Raw genomic sequence first — 17691 nt, forward strand, 5'->3', positions numbered from 1 at the left:
TGACCTCTAATATTTAAAAATTTGCAACGTATCCAACAAAATATCAAAAATTTACAATGTGATGTTAATAGTTTCCGTTTCCTTTTACGGAAATGATGAAAATACTTAATTGCCCTTATAATTTTAAAAAATAAATAAAAACAAATAATAATAATAATAATAATTGGGGGTGGCTAAAACCACCCCCAAATGGTCGGAATCAGTGCGGCCTAGCCACCCCCATGCCCAAAGGGGTGGCCGTAGCTCACCCCCTCTTTTTTTTTTTTTTTTGGTTTATTGAATTGGGGGCATTTTTGAAATTTCCTAAAACGCAGGGAAAATTTTGGAAATTTTAGACAAAAAAATGCATATGCCTCGCAAGTGAGCAAATTTCCATCAAATTGGACTGGAAATAGTTAACAAAGTGGTTACATTGCAAATTTTTGATACTTTGTTGAGGTATATTGCAAATTTTTAAACATTGGAAATCAAATTGCAAACTGAGTGAAACTTTGAGAGGTAAAGTATAATTTTTTCCAAAAAAAAAAATCATGGTGACTTGTGCACTAAATCTTAGAGTAATGTTATACACCATTCTCATGAGTTTTTGTATGGGTTGGGCTTAAAATGTTCAATCATTTTAAACATTTATAGGCTGGGCTTTGGCATCTTTTTCTGTTCTGGTCTAATGGGCCGTGATTTTGGCCTATTTTGAGTTTGAGGTTTGTAAATCGTCGTACGAAACCCGCGCATTCGAAACACAACGTATGAATGATGTAAACCCCGGCCTTAAAACTCGCTTTCTCAGAAAGACAGCAATTTCATCCCTTTCTTCTCCGTTGGGTTTGGCTTTTCTTCTTCAATCGAAGATACGCTGTGAATCCCAGTCTCCCCCGGAAAATCCTGTTTATCATGGAGACACTGGAAACGATCTCGGCGGCTCTTGAATGCACAGACGCGAAGAAAGAGGACCTCAAGAAGGCCTTCGACGAGTTGCAATCCCATTCCTCAGTCCTCGCCTCCTTCTCTCTTAAGTGGTCCGACCTCGACGCTCACTTCACTGCCCTACAGAACTCGCTCACTGAACGATTCCACCTCCTGGAATCGCTCGAGTTGGAAAAACGAACTCAGACCCACTGCACCGTGTCGACTCAGTTAACTTCCAGAATTGATCCATGTGCCTCAAAAGGTCAGAACGCCCGAACCAATCCAGAAGACCCTTCTTCTTCATCAATTTCGGAGACCCAGATGACCCAAATTGGGGTTGACCCCAGTGGTGATGTGGGTGCGGATTTGGTGACCCCGCCGATGCCCGAGTTGAGGGCTTCGTGTGAGAGTATGGACGGGAAGGAAATTGACCCATGTGCGGCATGTGCCTCACAAGGTCAGAACGCCCAAACCAACCCAGAAAACCCTTCTTCTTCATCAATTTCGGAGACCCAGATGACCAAAATCCGGGTTGACCCGAGTGGTGATGTGGTTTCGGATTCGGTGACCCCGCCGAGGCCCGAGTTGAGGGCTTTTTGTGAGAGCATGGACGGGAAGGGGTTGAGGAAGTACGTATTAGAGCACCCAAATGAGAAGGTGGCGATAATAGCCGAGCTACCCGGTGCAGTGCGGTGCGCGCCGGACCCGGCGGCGATGGTCTTGGACGCCATGGAAGGGTTTTATAGCGTAAAGGGCAATAAGGAAGGGGATGTGGGTCGTTTGAGGAGGTCTTGCGTGCTATTGTTGGAGGCGCTAATGGAGCTTAAGGCCAATGTGGGTGTGGGAGTGAGGGAGAGAGCAAAGGAGTTGGCTTTGGAGTGGAAACGAAAGGCGAGCTCCAGTGAAGTTCAAAATTTTGAGGTGATGGGGTTTTTGCATTTGGTGGCGGTGTACGGGTTGCAGTCCGAGTTCGACGGGGATGAGCTTGTGGATTGCTTTGTTATCGTTGCGCAGTTTCGGCAGGCCGTGAAGTTGTGCCGGGGTTTCGGTTTGGGGGATAAAGTTGCCGGTAAGGCAGTTCGAGACATTGATTTTTTTGGATGAAATTGTTTGTGCTAACCTGAGTGTGGTTTATTTTATGATATTTTACCTTTCATGGTTCATACTTGTGATGTACAGGTTCACGTTAGATGAGCTTCTGTTTTGTTTAAGTTGGAGAACCATTTAAGAAGTTTAGAGTAGCGGAAGAGGAGGTTGAAATTTGAAACTTGATGCTAAAAATATGAATTGTTTGCCTGAGACATAGTCGATTGATAAAATTATTAATACTGAAAAATCTTGCATGCTGGGAATCTAGGGCGGACTGAAATAGTGAATCCTAGGGATATGATCTGCAGGATATATTGGTTGGAATTGTAAAATTGACGGGCTTGGTTTATGTATCTCAGGGATAAATTCAATAGATTAGTGGGGGTGTATATTTGAAGAGGGTATTTATCCTGAATGAGTACGTGGTAATTATCAAAATAACTCTAAAACTATACTTCAGACGTTGAATAATTTATTGAACCCAGTATGGTCTTATATAAAGAGGGTATGATATGCATATGAAATGAATATATAAAATGGAAACAGGACTTTAAGCTACCTTACCAAGTAAATAATAATATGGACAAGCAACATGATCTTTTAAAGTATTGACTGATGCTTAACAGCACTTTATTGATCATCACACCAATAGGAACAAGAACTGTACTAGTATTGGTTCTCTATGTTCTTTATGAGTTAGTACAGGCCTTGTCAAGATGCAGATGTAGTTTCTGTCAATCTTGAATTCGCCAATATAGGTTTTTACCACTTCATATAGATTACTATGAGTACATGGTTGTTTGTGCTGACTATAAAAGTTCTCCATTCCCTTCATTTTCATGTTTTTTCCCATTTTGTCCAAAGTTCAAAGAACATAAGGTAACTTCACGCTGCCATCTTTTGAGGTATAAAAAATGATTTTTGTGTGTACTATATGGACTAAATTTGTAGGCCTGTGAAGTTTGGGTATTTCAATCAAGCTTCAAATTTGGGTCTAACATCTGTGTCTGCAAGAGGCCTTCTGATGCAAGTTTTAATGAGGTCAAATCTTGGTACAATAGTAAGAACAAACTTACTATGTGGAAAAATTTAATGATTGCAAGTTTAGTAGAATGAACGTTTTTGCCCCATCTTGTATTAGGAACTTGGTGGTATAATGGTGAATAATGTAGGCCATAGTTTATGTTTAGAGAGGCTAATTGGAAATTGTGGACATGGTAGCCTCTAGCCCTCTACTAGAACCTGTAGACACAATGGAAATTAGAGAAGTGTGAAGAGAATATAGAGAGCTCATTTTGTCATGTTACACACACACAGCACCTGAACATAATTTATAAAGATAATGGACTGGAGGAAGTGTAGGGGGAGAGGCTAGAGTGCTGAAATTGTCTCAACATTGATATGATTAGCATGTGCTTGATGCATGGGCAGACATCCTCTGTGTAGATGAACTTCTTTGGTGGCCTGGTTAACAATTCCCTGTTAAGCTAAAAGTTGGGATTTTTTTTTCAAGCTTTACAGTTTTTTATCAGGGAATTTTCTACTCAGATAACTGTTTAGGATGTAAGCAGTCATATGGGAGATATTTGGTTCCTCCCTTTGAGTAATCTGACGTCAGAGTCAAATGCTGTTTTTGTTCTTGGCAGATCTCATTCAGAAACTTATAAGTAAGGGGAAGCAACTTCTGGCAGTCAAATTTATTTTCGAATTTGAGCTGACTGAAAAGTTTCCACCAGTTCCTCTCTTGAAATCCTATCTTAAGGATGCCAAGAAGCTTGCTAAGAAAGTCTGGAAAGAAGGAAATGAATCTCACAAGTCACTAGTAATTTTCCATTCCCTTACTTGATTTTCCGGGACAAAAATTAGCTACAAACTAGTTTGTAGCTAATTCCTACAAACCAGTCTAATAAATTGCCGAGTGTTCTTTAGCATGTGAGAAATACATTTTGTTTTTTAATAGTATTCATAAGAAAGCATGTACTTCTCACATGTTTTTGGAACATATGTCAGTTTATTAAACTGGTTTGTAGGAATTAGCTACATTTGTAGCTAATTTCTGTTTGATTTCCCAGGTGTCTTTTGTAATTCAATATTGAACAGTTGCCTGTGTGCTATAATTCTTGAATTTCTCATGCAGAATAAGGCAACAGACAAAGAACTCATTGCAATGAAGTCAGTTATTAAAGTTATTGAAAGCCACAATCTTGACTCTCAGTTTCCAAGGGCAAACCTTGAAAAGCGTATTGAGGCACTGGAGAAGCTGATTGTGAGCAGAAAACAACCTGCAGCAGCCCCTCCTGCCAAACCTCAGCAGCCACAACAGCAACAGCAACAGCAGCAGTCAAAGAAGCAGAAGAAGAATCTGCAGCCAAAGAAGCAGCAGCATCTGCAGCCGAAGAAGCGGCAGCAGGAGCAGCAGCAGAGTAGAAGCAAGCATCCTCGAATAGCTCCTCCAGTTGGTCATGCAGCAGTCCCAGTAATTGTTGATGGTGCAAATTCAACTATTACCCATTATCGACAATCTCATCTACGGTCGGCAGGTTTGTTATTGGATTGTCCTGCTTCATATGTGAGCTCATCATCTGTGCCCTATGGCACAGTAGGCCAGACTCCTACGAGTGTCCCTTTCACAGGCTCATCAGCTGGGCTGTATGGTTTTCCAGGAGCCCCTGTGGGTTTTGGTGGGAACCCAAGCCCTTCTAGTTCCCATCTATACTCATCAGAACCATATCTGCCATCTGATTATTATGATAGGCCAACTGCCTACGGTGGGTATGGTGTGCGGCCTGAATACCATCCATCTTACTATCCTCAGTAGATCTATGTGCTCTTTGTTTTTGTGATAGTATAATTTTGGATGGTTTCATAACTTTTGCCTCTGCAACGCTGGTTATTGGAAAAGCATAGCTTGCTTTTTTGATCACCACGACTGTTGTATAAGCAACTAGATTTGGTGATTAAGAATTGTGAGATTATGTGTAATGTCACATTCTTAATTACTTGAGTGATTTTATTATTGCCCAAAAGGATTTTGGGTCAATTATATATTTGTTAGTCATTTTTTAATTTCTTTATAGGCTATTTGGAAAATGGTAATTAGCATTGTCCATTTGTTTTGTTATTTGTTGAGGACCTTTTTCCTTAGATTGAGCCAAGTTTGTCCCATATGCACATTCAAAATCAAGGTTGTTTTTGCGTTGTTTAAAAGAGAACATAAAGCTTACGTTTTAGCTTTTTCTGGGGCCCCTCAGCCTATCTGGAGCAGACGAGTAGTTTGTCTGCTCCATAAAGGGGCGTGCTGTTTATTGAATCTCTGGACTTATTTAAAAAAAAAAAAAAGGTTTATTAAATCCCTGGACCCCCTATTCTATGCCAGGAAAAGGTTGTCTTTTATGTCTCCTATATTAGAAAGATGAAGAAAATATTGAGTAGTAAAGCTAACTCTTCTTATCTTTGAACAACATCCATGTAGAAGATGGATTTGTGGCTTAAAGTGCCGTGTAAATCAGAAATATGTTTGCTAATCTACCCACTTCTTGTTATCCGTTTTCAGTTTGAATCTCCCACTTTTTTCAAATATATTAAAAAACAATTCAAAGCACAAAACACTTTTCAAAATACAAAACACTTTTTCAAAATACAAAACACTTTTTATAGACAATTTCACACCTTGTTGAGATATTAGACAAAACAAAGGTGCTTAACTTTTCCAGGGATAGGAAGTAACTTATAATTTATTTATTTATTTTAAAAAGAGGATTAGAGCGGCCGTGTGGTCAGTGGCAGAGCCCCCACCTCCGGGTGGCCGCACGGCCACTCTGTTTTCTTGAAGTGTGTCTATATATATATATATATAAGGAGTCAGCTAAATACCTGTTTGGGCTTTCTCAAAATAAGTAGTAGGTGTATTCAATAGAAAACACACTTAAAAAAAAACACACACACACACTTCTCACATTTATGTCATATCAAAACACTTTTTTAACAAAGTAACCGAAATTTTTATGTTCTCTTTCCTCACCTCCTGTTAAGCCTTCTCTATAATTAAGCAATGGAGGGCAGTCTTTGGTTGTGTATCTATCATCTTTGGGCATCTTCCAGATATCATCCATTTGGAAGATGGCTTGTGCCTCAAATGCATTGTGAGACAATGGAAATATTATGTTTGCAAACAATGAAATATTTTTCTCTCCCCTTTCCTGTTTCTCTTTTCCTACCTCCCCCTGTTATAAAACTTTTGAACTCTTCCAGGAATTCCAAAATGTCTAGAACAAGAATTTTTTTATTTTATTTTATTTTTAATTTCTTTTTTATATTTATATTTATTTCTGTTTCTGTTTCATTTTTCCCTTTGGCTGGTACTTGTATTGGCCATTGGAGCTTTTATTGCATCCCATGCTAGTCAATGTTTAAGAGCTGTTCCTTATGTCATCTGTCACTCATTTGTTTTCCATCAGTTTGTGTTTACACATCCAACTTTCCTGTTCCAATAATGCGGAAGCTGGCTTGATTTAGACTCCTGTTGTGTGGTGCATTGTTCTGAGTGATTTGTACACAAATTATTGGTCCCAGTTGAATTGGAATGTGACAATTGAGGAAGAGTATCCTTATAAACCATTTGCTCTTGGCAAATGTTTTGTTTAGTTGCATCTTCAAAATCTTTGGGTACATGAAATCTCAAATGAAAATGTTATGTTGAAATGTCTTTCTGTTCTTTATGAGATTGCTGGACATTTTTTTTTTCACCATAGAAAATATTACCACATTTATCTTCAGTTGAAATGGTCGTGGATATGTTTTCAGTATTTGTTGAGTAATGCTATTTTTTACGTCTATTTTAGACCGGTAAACATTACGTGTTTTAAGTGGCTTTTTTTTTTTTAACACGACATGTCATCTGGTGTGAAGAGTAGCATTACTCTTTGTTTAATTGTCTTTTTCCTTTCTCTGAGAATTTAAATTTTGAACTATTGTGACTGGCTGGTAGCCCTCACTTAAATAATTTTATTTTTCTTTGAACAATAGTTCTTATTTTTGGCCATTAGAGAAGAAAAGTAGCCACACTATATACAGAAGTGGTTAAAGTTTGAAGCACACAAATTGAATGTAGACAAGCTGGTTGGTAAGGGAATTATTTGGTCCATCCATAAACATTAAGCCGCATAAATAATGTTAACAATTATTTATTTCACTGCATGGCAGCACAGAGCCATGGCAGCAGACAGCTTCTGGACTGCCTACGTGATCTACAGAAACAACACTTGTTTATATTATAAAACCCTAGAAGAAGGAAAAATGAAGAACAGAGCCTACACAAAGCAGTATTAGTGACTATGATTGAATCTAGTAAAAACCCAAGAAGGAAAAAAAATTGTAAATGCAGAGGAAGAATTTACAAAAATTTACTTTCAAGTAATTCAAATTTTTATCTCACAATTATCTCATAATATGTTGGTTATAGCAATCTAATGTTGATTATAGCAATCTAAACTAACTTTTAATTTTTATTTATTTTTTAACAAAATGACTAATTCGTAGGTTGATTAGCATCGATTCGTTAACATTGTAATATAGTTGTGGGATAAAAATATAGTCTGTAGCATTATTTTTTCCTCAATGAGAGGAATTACCTAGAGAGCCCACACAACATAAACATGCAAACCCCATTTCACTTGAAGCTTGAAGTTCATATTCTATAAACTTTTATTTGTTGACGTGTTTTGGAGCGGTGCCTTTTATTATTCGTTTGAAAAAGTGTTTTGTGTGAGATAAATGTGAAGACCGCATTTATGACTTGAGGAGTGTTTTGTCATTTTTATACCCTCAACCAATTATTATTATTATTATTATTTTGTGTCTTCTTTATTTTGAAAAAAGAAAACACAAGTGAACCCTAAATGGAAAAAAAAGAAAAAGAAAAAGAAGATTGATGATATAAGCTGGATTTGGTTGGGGGGATCCTGATGTTGCATCCATCACATGGTTTGAAGTTGCATTCTACAGTTGGTGAAGGTGAACTCACCTCCTCTCGGGTACAATTTCACTTTAAATCTTGTCACTCAGTTAAAATTTCCCTTCAAATCTTGTCAGAAATAGCATTTTCCAGGATTCTGATGTGCCAATCTTCAACTCTTTTTTTTTTTAAAAAAAATATCTACACCTTTTGGATATTATTATGATGGATGGATCCCCATCACACTTCAACTTTCTTCACCACCACAGTAAAAGTAAAAATGTCACTAAAATAAATAAAGTCGGCTAATCAATCTTTTACCAATTCACAGCGACTTCTTTTACTAAAAAACATATCCTCTCATTGATTTAGGTTTCCCTTTTAGCCCTTTTAGCCCCACTGGAGAGTTACTTGTGCGTTGAATTCAGCTGGTTCATTTTTACTCTACTCCCAACTGAGTTGTCTCCAAACAAATCCTTTCAATTTATTCTTTTAAAATCAGAATATTACATTCGGAATACAAATTCAACACGAAAATAGATGGGTTTTATCTCACTCGTTTAATTAAAGTGTATTGGGTTACGGTTTACCTATATAATCTTATATTTATATTTTGATACGAACTAAACCCGACACACTATATTTAGGACACAAAATTAGTAAATTATTGACATAAAATATCAGATGTCCATAAAGAAAATTGGTAAAAAAAAGAGAGAAAAAGTTTTTAAGTGTTGGCCCTTGGCTTTGTAATTAAGGCTTTTTAATTTTTAATTATATATATATATATGTTTTTTAACTGGAGAAAACGTTTAAAAAGACAAGCCAATGACAGAGCGCCCAGATCCAATGTAACAAGTCAACTACGTCTCAGTCTCTCCCTTTCTATCCCTCTCTCTCCCTGACAAAAGAAAGCTTCACACACACAAGCAGGCGAAATGACCGTTATGGCCCTACCCTCTCCTCCCCAATAACTAAGCCCCCACCCCTCCTTTCACCTTTGACTCCTCCAAATCGCAGATTATGGCGCAGACCCAAACCTCCGCTGCGCTCTCCGAACTCCGGCTGGGTAGCTCCGGGGACGATCCGGGTCGGCCCGGAACGGGGGGGCCGTCTAATAACTCCGCGGCCAGGTACAAGCTGATGTCACCGGCGAAGCTCCCGATCTCCAGGGCCGCGTGTATTACGATCCCGCCGGGGCTCAGCCCGTCTTCGTTTCTTGAGTCCCCCGTGCTCCTCTCCAACAACATGAAGGTGAGGTCAGGCTCGATGCGGCGTCGTTTTGGTTCTCTTGCTCGAAATGTTTGGTTGCTAGGAAAAGGAAACGCTGTGATTCAGAGTGTTACTCAAAAGTCAGAGCTCAACTTTTCCAACTAAGAAAACCCATTTAAAAAAAGTAATTTTTTTTTTTTTTTGGGGTTTTGATTGGCGCTTCGTTTCCTGCGATTTCTGAGCAACCAAACGGAGCGTATATCAGAGCTACGTGTCGTTGAGGTTCTCAAATTTGTAGCATTTTGCCGCGTCGTGTCAAAGTAATGGTGGAGAATTTTTTTTTTTTTGGTAGGACTTGAAGGATGTGATTTGGGTATTTCAAATTGAGCCAGAAAGCGAGAAATTCGAAAATTCCGATTACTATTTTTGTCTGTTTCAATCCCATAAACAACAAATTGGGCATTTTTTTTTTTGTTCCATAAAGTTTATATATTTGGGTGCTCGAGTTGGGACCGTTTGATTCCGATGCTTGCTCATATAGTAATGTATTTGATATGAGTTGGCTCCTTTATGTTATGCTATATAGCATTTTGCTTTCTGGGATTAGATAGTAGATTGTTCTAATCGAATTTTGCTTTGTGGGAATATGGGCTTTCGCTTCCAAAGTCTGATATTTCTTTTTTTTTCTATAATGCCAGTGTTGTTTTTTCACATAATGAATCTTTTTCCCTTTTTATTTCTCCTAGTTTTTAACGGTGTTTTTTTGGGTGTACGATGCGAAAGCTTTTCCATTTGTGTGCTGTAGAATATGGAATAAATGAGTCAGCCTAGAGTAGTGAGGATTACTATTTGGTTGACGTGCCAAAATGGCGGGCAATAGCAGCAGCAAAGGCTGAGAAAATGTGGGTCAAGGTGTTGAGCAAAAATATGTGATTGCTTTGTGAATGATCGTGTGTATTTGGGGATAATTCAATGAAAGATTCGTATAGCCATTGGTTTGTTGAGCCGAGCATATAAATATAATATTTATATAGCTCTCATTATCAAACGAGTATTGTATGGATGATAAATGAATGAATTTTGAACTCATCAGTGAAAGGAAAAGTGTACGGACTTTGCTTTTGTTAACCTTTAGTGGGTTTATGTTAAATTCTCTTTTATCTTTTGTTATTTGTTTAAATTGATTTGTCATGGTATAAGTTTCTAGGATTTGGTCGCTTATATCATTGATTATATGAGCTTGAACTTCTTCTACAGGGTTCAATAAGGATTATATCTGAAAAATTTGTTTGATATTCCCTGATAGGAAACGGATATGGAATAGTCCTGTAAAACTGTTGCTGAATTTGTTGGTCAATTGATTGCACGGGTAGTGCAAAACTTGCCTGTCTTTCCCTTTTTCTGTTTCTTTTTCTAAGAGTGTGATATTGTTCTTCTTCTATCCATACTTCTATACCAGAGGCTGTTCAAAAAGGCTTCTGAAGCAGTACTTCTAAATTTTCTTTTCTTTATCTTGCAGGCAGAGCCCTCTCCAACTACAGGTTCCTTTATGAAACCTCAAGTGATGCATGGCCTTGTTGGTTCTGCTCCATATCCAGTAACTACGGTTTGCTCCAACAGCAACACCTTCAGCGAAAGAAATTCCAACTGCTTCGAATTTAAACCACATGCTACATCAAATATGGTATTGTTCAACGAGTATTAAATTTATGAAAATGTAAATGATACATCATTGGTATATAAATATGATCAGGTGGTCCCAAGGATCCAGATTTTATGTGTAAATTATAGTTTGCCTAAGTTTCTAGCATATTTTAAGCTGTCTAATGGCCCCTCAGATTAGGCAATTCAATAGAAGTCTTATCCTACTAAACCTTATAGATATTAATATTTGACAGTTGAATTCCTTATATCTCTTAGCTAGTATCTTGCTTGTTTCCTCTATCTAGTGCAAGTGTTAGATTATAACTAATGTGTGACTGTCATGTACTAATTTCTAGTTCCACTGCCGGTGCTTCAATTAATTTCATGCATATGTACTCTTCTAGTATGACCATAATGATGCAACATATGTGATAGATGAGCCTCCTTTATGACCTGAAATCTCTCTCTTGGTTTTTTTTTTTTTTTTTGATAAGTAAATGTAATATATATCAAAAGCGCAAAGGGGCGCAACCCACTTATACGGGAGGCTGCGCCTCCTTTATGACCTGAAATCTCTCTCTTGTAACCATTGAACTCCACTGTATGGCTGCCAGTTCACCTTACTAATTTTTTGTTTATAAAAGCAAATATGCTATACTAACCGTGAGGTACTGCTTACCTAATATTATTCATTTATTTCAAGGTTCCAGCAGATCTGAACCACTGGAGAAGTGAACAATCTATGCAAGCCCAAGGTCAGCGCCAGCCTCAGGCATTTGTGTCATCACCATCGGTGAAAAATGAGGTGGCAGTTTCCTCAAATGAGTTGAGTCTTTCAGCACCGGTTAACATGGTAACTTCAGGGGCTAGTGCACCTACTGAAGTTGATTCAGATGAACTAAACAATAGAGGAACTTCTAATGCCGGGTTTCAAACTTCACAATCTGATAATAAAGGAAGTGGACTTTCTGTTGTTGCTGACAGGCCGTCTGATGATGGATATAACTGGCGAAAATATGGACAGAAACTTGTTAAAGGAAGTGAATTTCCCCGTAGCTATTACAAATGTACACATCCCAACTGTGAAGTAAAAAAGCTGTTTGAGCGCTCTCATGATGGACAGATATCTGAGATTATCTACAAGGGGTCACATGATCATCCTAAGCCCCAACCTAGCCGCCGATATGGTGCTGGTACTATTATGACCGTCCAAGAAGAACGATCTGATAAGGCTTCATCTTTAACTGGCCGAGATGGTAAGGAAGAAACTTCACAGTTATTTCTATTGAGAGCACTTTTATGGACCATCTAATGTGTTTTTTCTTTATGGTCTTATTGCAGAGAAGTCAAGCATATATGGACAGATGTCCCATACAGTAGAGCAAAATGGTACTCCTGACCTATCTCCTGTCACAGCAAATGACGATAATCTAGATGCTGCAGGTTCAATGCCAAATAGAATCCATGATGAGGTTGACGATGATGATTTATTCTCAAAGAGGAGGTATTATAGTTCAGAACATAAGCTTTAGGTTTTTGAGAAGTTGTGCTTATGTGCTAACCAATGATTTGTCGAATTATATTACGCAGGAAAATGGAGATTGGTGGGTTTGATATCACTCCAGTGGTTAAGCCTATCCGGGAACCGCGTGTTGTTGTTCAAACCCTTAGTGAGGTAGATATACTAGATGATGGGTACCGCTGGCGCAAATATGGGCAGAAAGTGGTCAGAGGCAATCCTAATCCACGGTATATTTTACAAGTTGATGATCAGGCATACAGCTATGGATTATGTCCCTTACTGATCTGACCTGTTTGTATGTCTAACTTCTATTGTTTGTTAGAATAATTTTGTGAATATTTGTAAATTTTTTGTGCTGTTGTCTCCTCAGCAGTTTAAGTGTGATCGTTAAATGTTAAAGTGACGGTTTGAACTGATAGCACTGCTTTTGCATACAATTAAAGCTGATTATTTGCTGTAGTATCTGTTGATTCACAGAATCACAATCATCATAGTCAATGGACCACTACTGATTCAATCTCATAAAGATAGATTTTTCTATTTATTCTGTTATATTTTCAAAGGAACATGTTTTGTTTGTTTTCGTTTTTGATGGCAGCATAAGTCAATGCTCCAGTCACTGTTCACTTAACCCCCACCACACACACACACACACACCACCACCAAAAAAAAAAACAGTGCTTCAGTCAGCTGGTCCATTATGTGGAGATCTTTGATGCTCTTCTTTTAAAGTCTTCCTATTTTGAGTTCTTTGTCTGGGTCTGCATTATATGAGTTTTTTGGGTGTTTGCACTTTTGAGGACCCTGTTAATGACAGTGAGCTCTTGTGGAGGACGAGGTGTTTTCTAGAACAATGTTCCTACAGCATTTGATTGCTGTGTGGTGCATAGCTAATGTGGTACCATTGGTTAGATCTGTATAGCTTACACATATTTTCCAATTAGAAGTTAACATGTTGAACAATTTCTTTTGACTGGCTAGTAGATGATATGGACAATATTATTTTAAGATGCTCAAGAATTTTATTCACTTTGGTAACTAAGCACGTGATATTTATTGCTTATTTGGGTTGGTTTCTTGATTATTATGGCTGCCACTTCTGTTTCTCCTAGAACTTATATTCTTTTAAATACGAGTTCATTCCTTTTGGTCCTGTCTTGGAAAAAATTATATATGGAAAATGGATTGATTTTACGTATTGGATTACTGAACTTAGTATTTTGGAGTGGATGTGTGCCATGCTTCTGTCTGGTGATCATGTTGCAGATTGTCTGGGCATCAACTAATGTGGTAGAGATGCTGTATTATTTAGTCACAGAAAAAGAAAAATCAAGTGGAAAAACTTTGTTCACTTTCAGTGTATATCACCTATAATTTTGTTTTTACTGGTAACTTATACACATATTCAGTGTGTCCTGAACCCATGAGGTTACCTCAATCCCATTATTTTAGGAGGAAGAAGTTTCATTTGAGTTAAACATAAATATCCATGATTAACTCTTAAATTAGACACGCTAGTTCTTCTGAGTTAATCAGTAATTGGACAGATAACAGATGTGCAAATCACAAGGATAGATCACGAGTTTCTGCCATCCAAGTTGAATTGATAGGCAGGAAGGAGCAGTGTCAGGAATTTTAGGGAAAGGACTATGAGTAGGGCTCTAACCTTCCATCCAGATGCTAGAATACTCTGTTTTCATCTGATACAATGATATCAGACTGCTTATTTACTGGAGTAAAACTTAGTCCTTAAATAACAAACCAACAATCATAATCTCTCCAGCAAGTGTAAAACCAACCAGCATAGCTGTTGAAGCCTGATTTTGCGTCAGGATTCCCCTTAAGAGTCCCTAGTCTCAACCAGGATGACATGTTATAGTATTTTCACCCAGAATCCTCCTCTGCACCTGTGAGCACTTGAACTTCTTGGAATTCCAAGTAGTAATTTCAATGTAATTAGACTTCAGCTCCATGGTCCCCAGAGGTATGAAGAAATTGGGCTAGCTGATTGAGAGGCATATAGGCTTGTAGGTAGTATTATTAAAGAGCTTCCTCGAGAACTATAAATAGTAAGAAATAGATGTAGCAGATTGTAGGTGTTTCCAGCCCCCTTTCTGTTTTCATCTACTTGTTCGTATATGGAACTTAGAATGTAATCATCCTTATTCTAACATTATATGGTTCAGTCAATACTTCAGCTCAAGCATTGTTGATTATGGTTTCTTTATGGTGGAAAAGACTGCTTATTGAATATTGCACGTTATATGTGACTATCATCTTGATTAACAGTTCCTGCTAACTCTAGAATCACAAACTCAATTTTTGCAATTAAGAATTCTAAGCACCTCTTTTCTTTTCCAGGTCATTATAATGTAAAGATTTAACTATAGGATATATTTGTCTAAGGGTGGTAGGATTATTCTTATCAAAAGCACTCTATTCAATTTACCTATGTACTTCATGTCCTCTTTCCTCTCCCTACAAGTGTTGCAAACCGTATTGAGAAGCTTCAATGTGATTTCGTATGGGGTGAGCTAGGTGAAGAATTTCAAATATCACTTGGTTAGTTGGTCCATTGTTTGTTCGTCGATCCTTGAGGGAGGGTTGGGGGTTAGGGACTTGCTAAGGTTTAATCATGCCTTCTTAAGTACGTCTCTTTGGCACTACCATGGGCTTGAAAGAGAGGCTTAGTGGAGAGTGGTTGTGGACTTTAAATATGGAAGTTCATAGGGAGGGTGGTATCTCTTGTATACTCCATGTGTATTTGGGGGAACCTTACGCTTTAATGATGTCTCACGATTACTTGAAAAAAAAAAAAGTCTTATGTGTGCATGTGAATAATTTAATGATGTTTGTACATTGTTGTCCTGCATATAGATGGGAAGTACAATATGACTGCAACATCTACTTTCCCTTTGTGTGTTTGCTAATCTTCTGGCTCGGATCAATTTTTTTATTGCATTATCTTTTCTAGTGTAATTTTTGTGTGTCGCTTATCATGCTCGCATGTTATGCAGGAGTTACTACAAGTGTACAAATGCTGGATGCCCTGTTAGAAAACATGTGGAGAGGGCATCTCATGATCCCAAAGCAGTTATAACCACATATGAGGGAAAACACAATCATGATGTACCTACTGCAAAGACAAGCAGCCATGACACAGCAGGACCCTCAGCTGGGAGTGGACCTTCAAGGATTAGGTCAGAAGAGAGCGATACGGTTAGCCTTGATCTTGGGGTTGGGATCAGCTCAGCTGTTGAAAATAGGTCCAATGAGCATAGGCAGACGCATCATTCTGAAATTATGGGAAGCCAAACTCACAATAGCAGTTCACATTATAAGGTAGTTCAAGCAAACCCAGTTTCAACATATTTTGGTGTTCTAAATAGTGGGATGACTCAGTATGGATCTAGAGAGCATCCAAATGGATCATACCCATTTCCACAGAACATGGGAAAAATTCTAACGGGTCCATGAGATTGTTTACAATGAAAAAAGCCAACAAAAATAAGATGTGTGATTTTATTCTTATCATTTCACTTTCTTTTTCCTTCTTTTTGGCGGTTAAGGACAAAAAGGCAAGAGTCTCTAGATGAAATTAGGATTCCTTTACATTTTACTTTATATCTGAGAGCTGTTCTTGATATTGACTGGCCCCTGCAAAATGCCTTTGAAGTCCAATTACTGTTTGTATAATGTTGACTTCTTGGAGAATACTTTGTACAAATATAAAATTATGACTGCTATTATTTTCTGACAGAAAGACAGTATTGTAACTTAAGTGCTTGAATTTGTAAGAAATATAATTTCGTTTAGCCTTTTTCTGATGGACTTGTAATTGGTGATGTAGCTTTAGAGTCTATAGAGAATTGCATCTTCCAACATATGGAGAAAATGAAGTTCTTTTCAAATTTGATAGGCATGGTATTATAATATCAATTTTATCACTTCATAAATATGATATGATATTGGTAATAAATATTGAGTTGGTAAAAGTCGTAAATGTTGATGTGATCTCAACTATTTAATATAGGTGGAATTTAAGAAAATTTATAGTACATAAATTTCTTTCAAACCGGTAAGGAGGAAATATTCTTCAACTCATGTAAAATAATGTCAAGTGTCTATAAACAGTTAAAAACACATTAAATTTAGTCTAAATTAGTAAATACTTGACACTATTTTATATGGGATGGAGGATATTTCTTCCATACCGGTTTGGAAGAAATTTCTGTCCAAATTTATATGATAAAATACCCTAAGAAAAAAAATTCTATTTTAGACCGACTTTAATAATATACTAGGCTATCGATACTGTTATTTATGAGATATGTTATAGTGTAATAAAAATACTATTGTTGGCTCATAAAAGTCTTAGGTGGCATGAGATAAGCTATAGTGCAATAAAAATATCATTTTTGGCCAATAAAAGTCCTAGGTGGCAAAAGGCCATGGGCTCATCAGTGGGTAGCCGGGGTCATAGCAACTACGAATGGGGGCCTATGACCTCTTGCTATCTAGAACTTTTATGGGTAAAAAATTATCTTTTTATTGCATTATAGCATTTCTCTATAAGCAAAATCAGGCAAATATCAATTGTGCATTAATGCTTCTTTTTGTTGGGGTACAAGGACAAACAAATCATAATTCGTGAGGTCCACTGCAATGCTTATTTTATTTATTATTTATTTTTTTGTTACAATCTAGACCATTCATTTTAAATGAATGGTTGAGAAAAATTGTATTGCATCTGGTAGTGCTGCACCGGATCTCAATCCATTGGCGTTTTGGGAAGACTGACTTTGAGAATATGCTGGACTGGGATCCTCTCCGGTCCATTCGGAAACCGGTTCTCTTTAGCGTAGGGGCAGAATTATCCAAAAAAAATATATTTTAGACAATTTTGCTCCTAATTTAATAAGAACCGGCTCCCCTCCGATCAATTTGGACTGGAGAGATCCACATGCGAATAATGCTAGACTAAGGTTACCGTTATAGAAGCAGAATCAGGATAATATCAATTGTGCATTAATGCTTCTGTTTGTTGGGGGACAAGGACAAACAAACCATAATTGGCGATTTGGTAAGACAGCATCCACAGCATATGTGTGGTGCATGTGAAGCAACAACTGGGTAAGCAAATCTGTACCCATTTCAAAACATTGCAGATGACAAAAACCATCCAAATTTCCAATCCAATCCAGTGAAAATAAACTCTTGAATTTATATATATATATATATATATATATATATATATATATATTGATTTTTACTATCACGTCATTTTAATTGTTTGGTAATTATGTAATAATCTACTAAATAATATTACTCATCTGTCTAGAACAAACAAGAATGCAGTCCCATG

General features: G+C 37.4%; 2 protein-coding genes across 2 annotated transcripts; both read left to right on the top strand.

The window, feature by feature from the left end:
- Positions 1 to 737: 737 nt before the first annotated feature.
- LOC132174991 (FRIGIDA-like protein 1) lies at positions 738 to 6696 on the top strand. Its single transcript, XM_059586777.1, has 3 exons — positions 738 to 1975; positions 3642 to 3817; positions 4133 to 6696. Exons 1-3 carry the CDS (start codon positions 892 to 894, stop codon positions 4811 to 4813), a joined length of 1941 nt encoding a protein of 646 aa, XP_059442760.1. The 5' UTR covers positions 738 to 891; the 3' UTR covers positions 4814 to 6696.
- A 2100-nt stretch (positions 6697 to 8796) lies between these two features.
- LOC132174886 (probable WRKY transcription factor 20) lies at positions 8797 to 16148 on the top strand. Its single transcript, XM_059586620.1, has 6 exons — positions 8797 to 9202; positions 10680 to 10844; positions 11508 to 12060; positions 12146 to 12308; positions 12395 to 12553; positions 15344 to 16148. Exons 1-6 carry the CDS (start codon positions 8972 to 8974, stop codon positions 15801 to 15803), a joined length of 1731 nt encoding a protein of 576 aa, XP_059442603.1. The 5' UTR covers positions 8797 to 8971; the 3' UTR covers positions 15804 to 16148.
- The last annotated feature ends 1543 nt before the right edge of the window (positions 16149 to 17691 follow it).

This window comes from Corylus avellana, chromosome ca3, assembly GCF_901000735.1.
Source record: "Corylus avellana chromosome ca3, CavTom2PMs-1.0".
Taxonomy (NCBI): domain Eukaryota; kingdom Viridiplantae; phylum Streptophyta; class Magnoliopsida; order Fagales; family Betulaceae; genus Corylus; species Corylus avellana.

What these genes read in the sequence shown, in the direction of transcription:
- LOC132174991 (XM_059586777.1), top strand. Translation starts at nt 892, where the DNA reads ATGGAGACACTGGAAACGATCTCGGCGGCTCTTGAATGCACAGACGCG. An exon ending in TTTGGGGGATAAAGTTGCCG is followed by an intron (nt 1,976 to 3,641) that starts GTAAGGCAGTTC and finishes TGTTCTTGGCAG; the next exon opens with ATCTCATTCAGAAACTTATA. An exon ending in ATGAATCTCACAAGTCACTA is followed by an intron (nt 3,818 to 4,132) that starts GTAATTTTCCAT and finishes TTTCTCATGCAG; the next exon opens with AATAAGGCAACAGACAAAGA.
- LOC132174886 (XM_059586620.1), top strand. Translation starts at nt 8,972, where the DNA reads ATGGCGCAGACCCAAACCTCCGCTGCGCTCTCCGAACTCCGGCTGGGT. An exon ending in CACATGCTACATCAAATATG is followed by an intron (nt 10,845 to 11,507) that starts GTATTGTTCAAC and finishes ATTTATTTCAAG; the next exon opens with GTTCCAGCAGATCTGAACCA. An exon ending in GATTTATTCTCAAAGAGGAG is followed by an intron (nt 12,309 to 12,394) that starts GTATTATAGTTC and finishes TATATTACGCAG; the next exon opens with GAAAATGGAGATTGGTGGGT.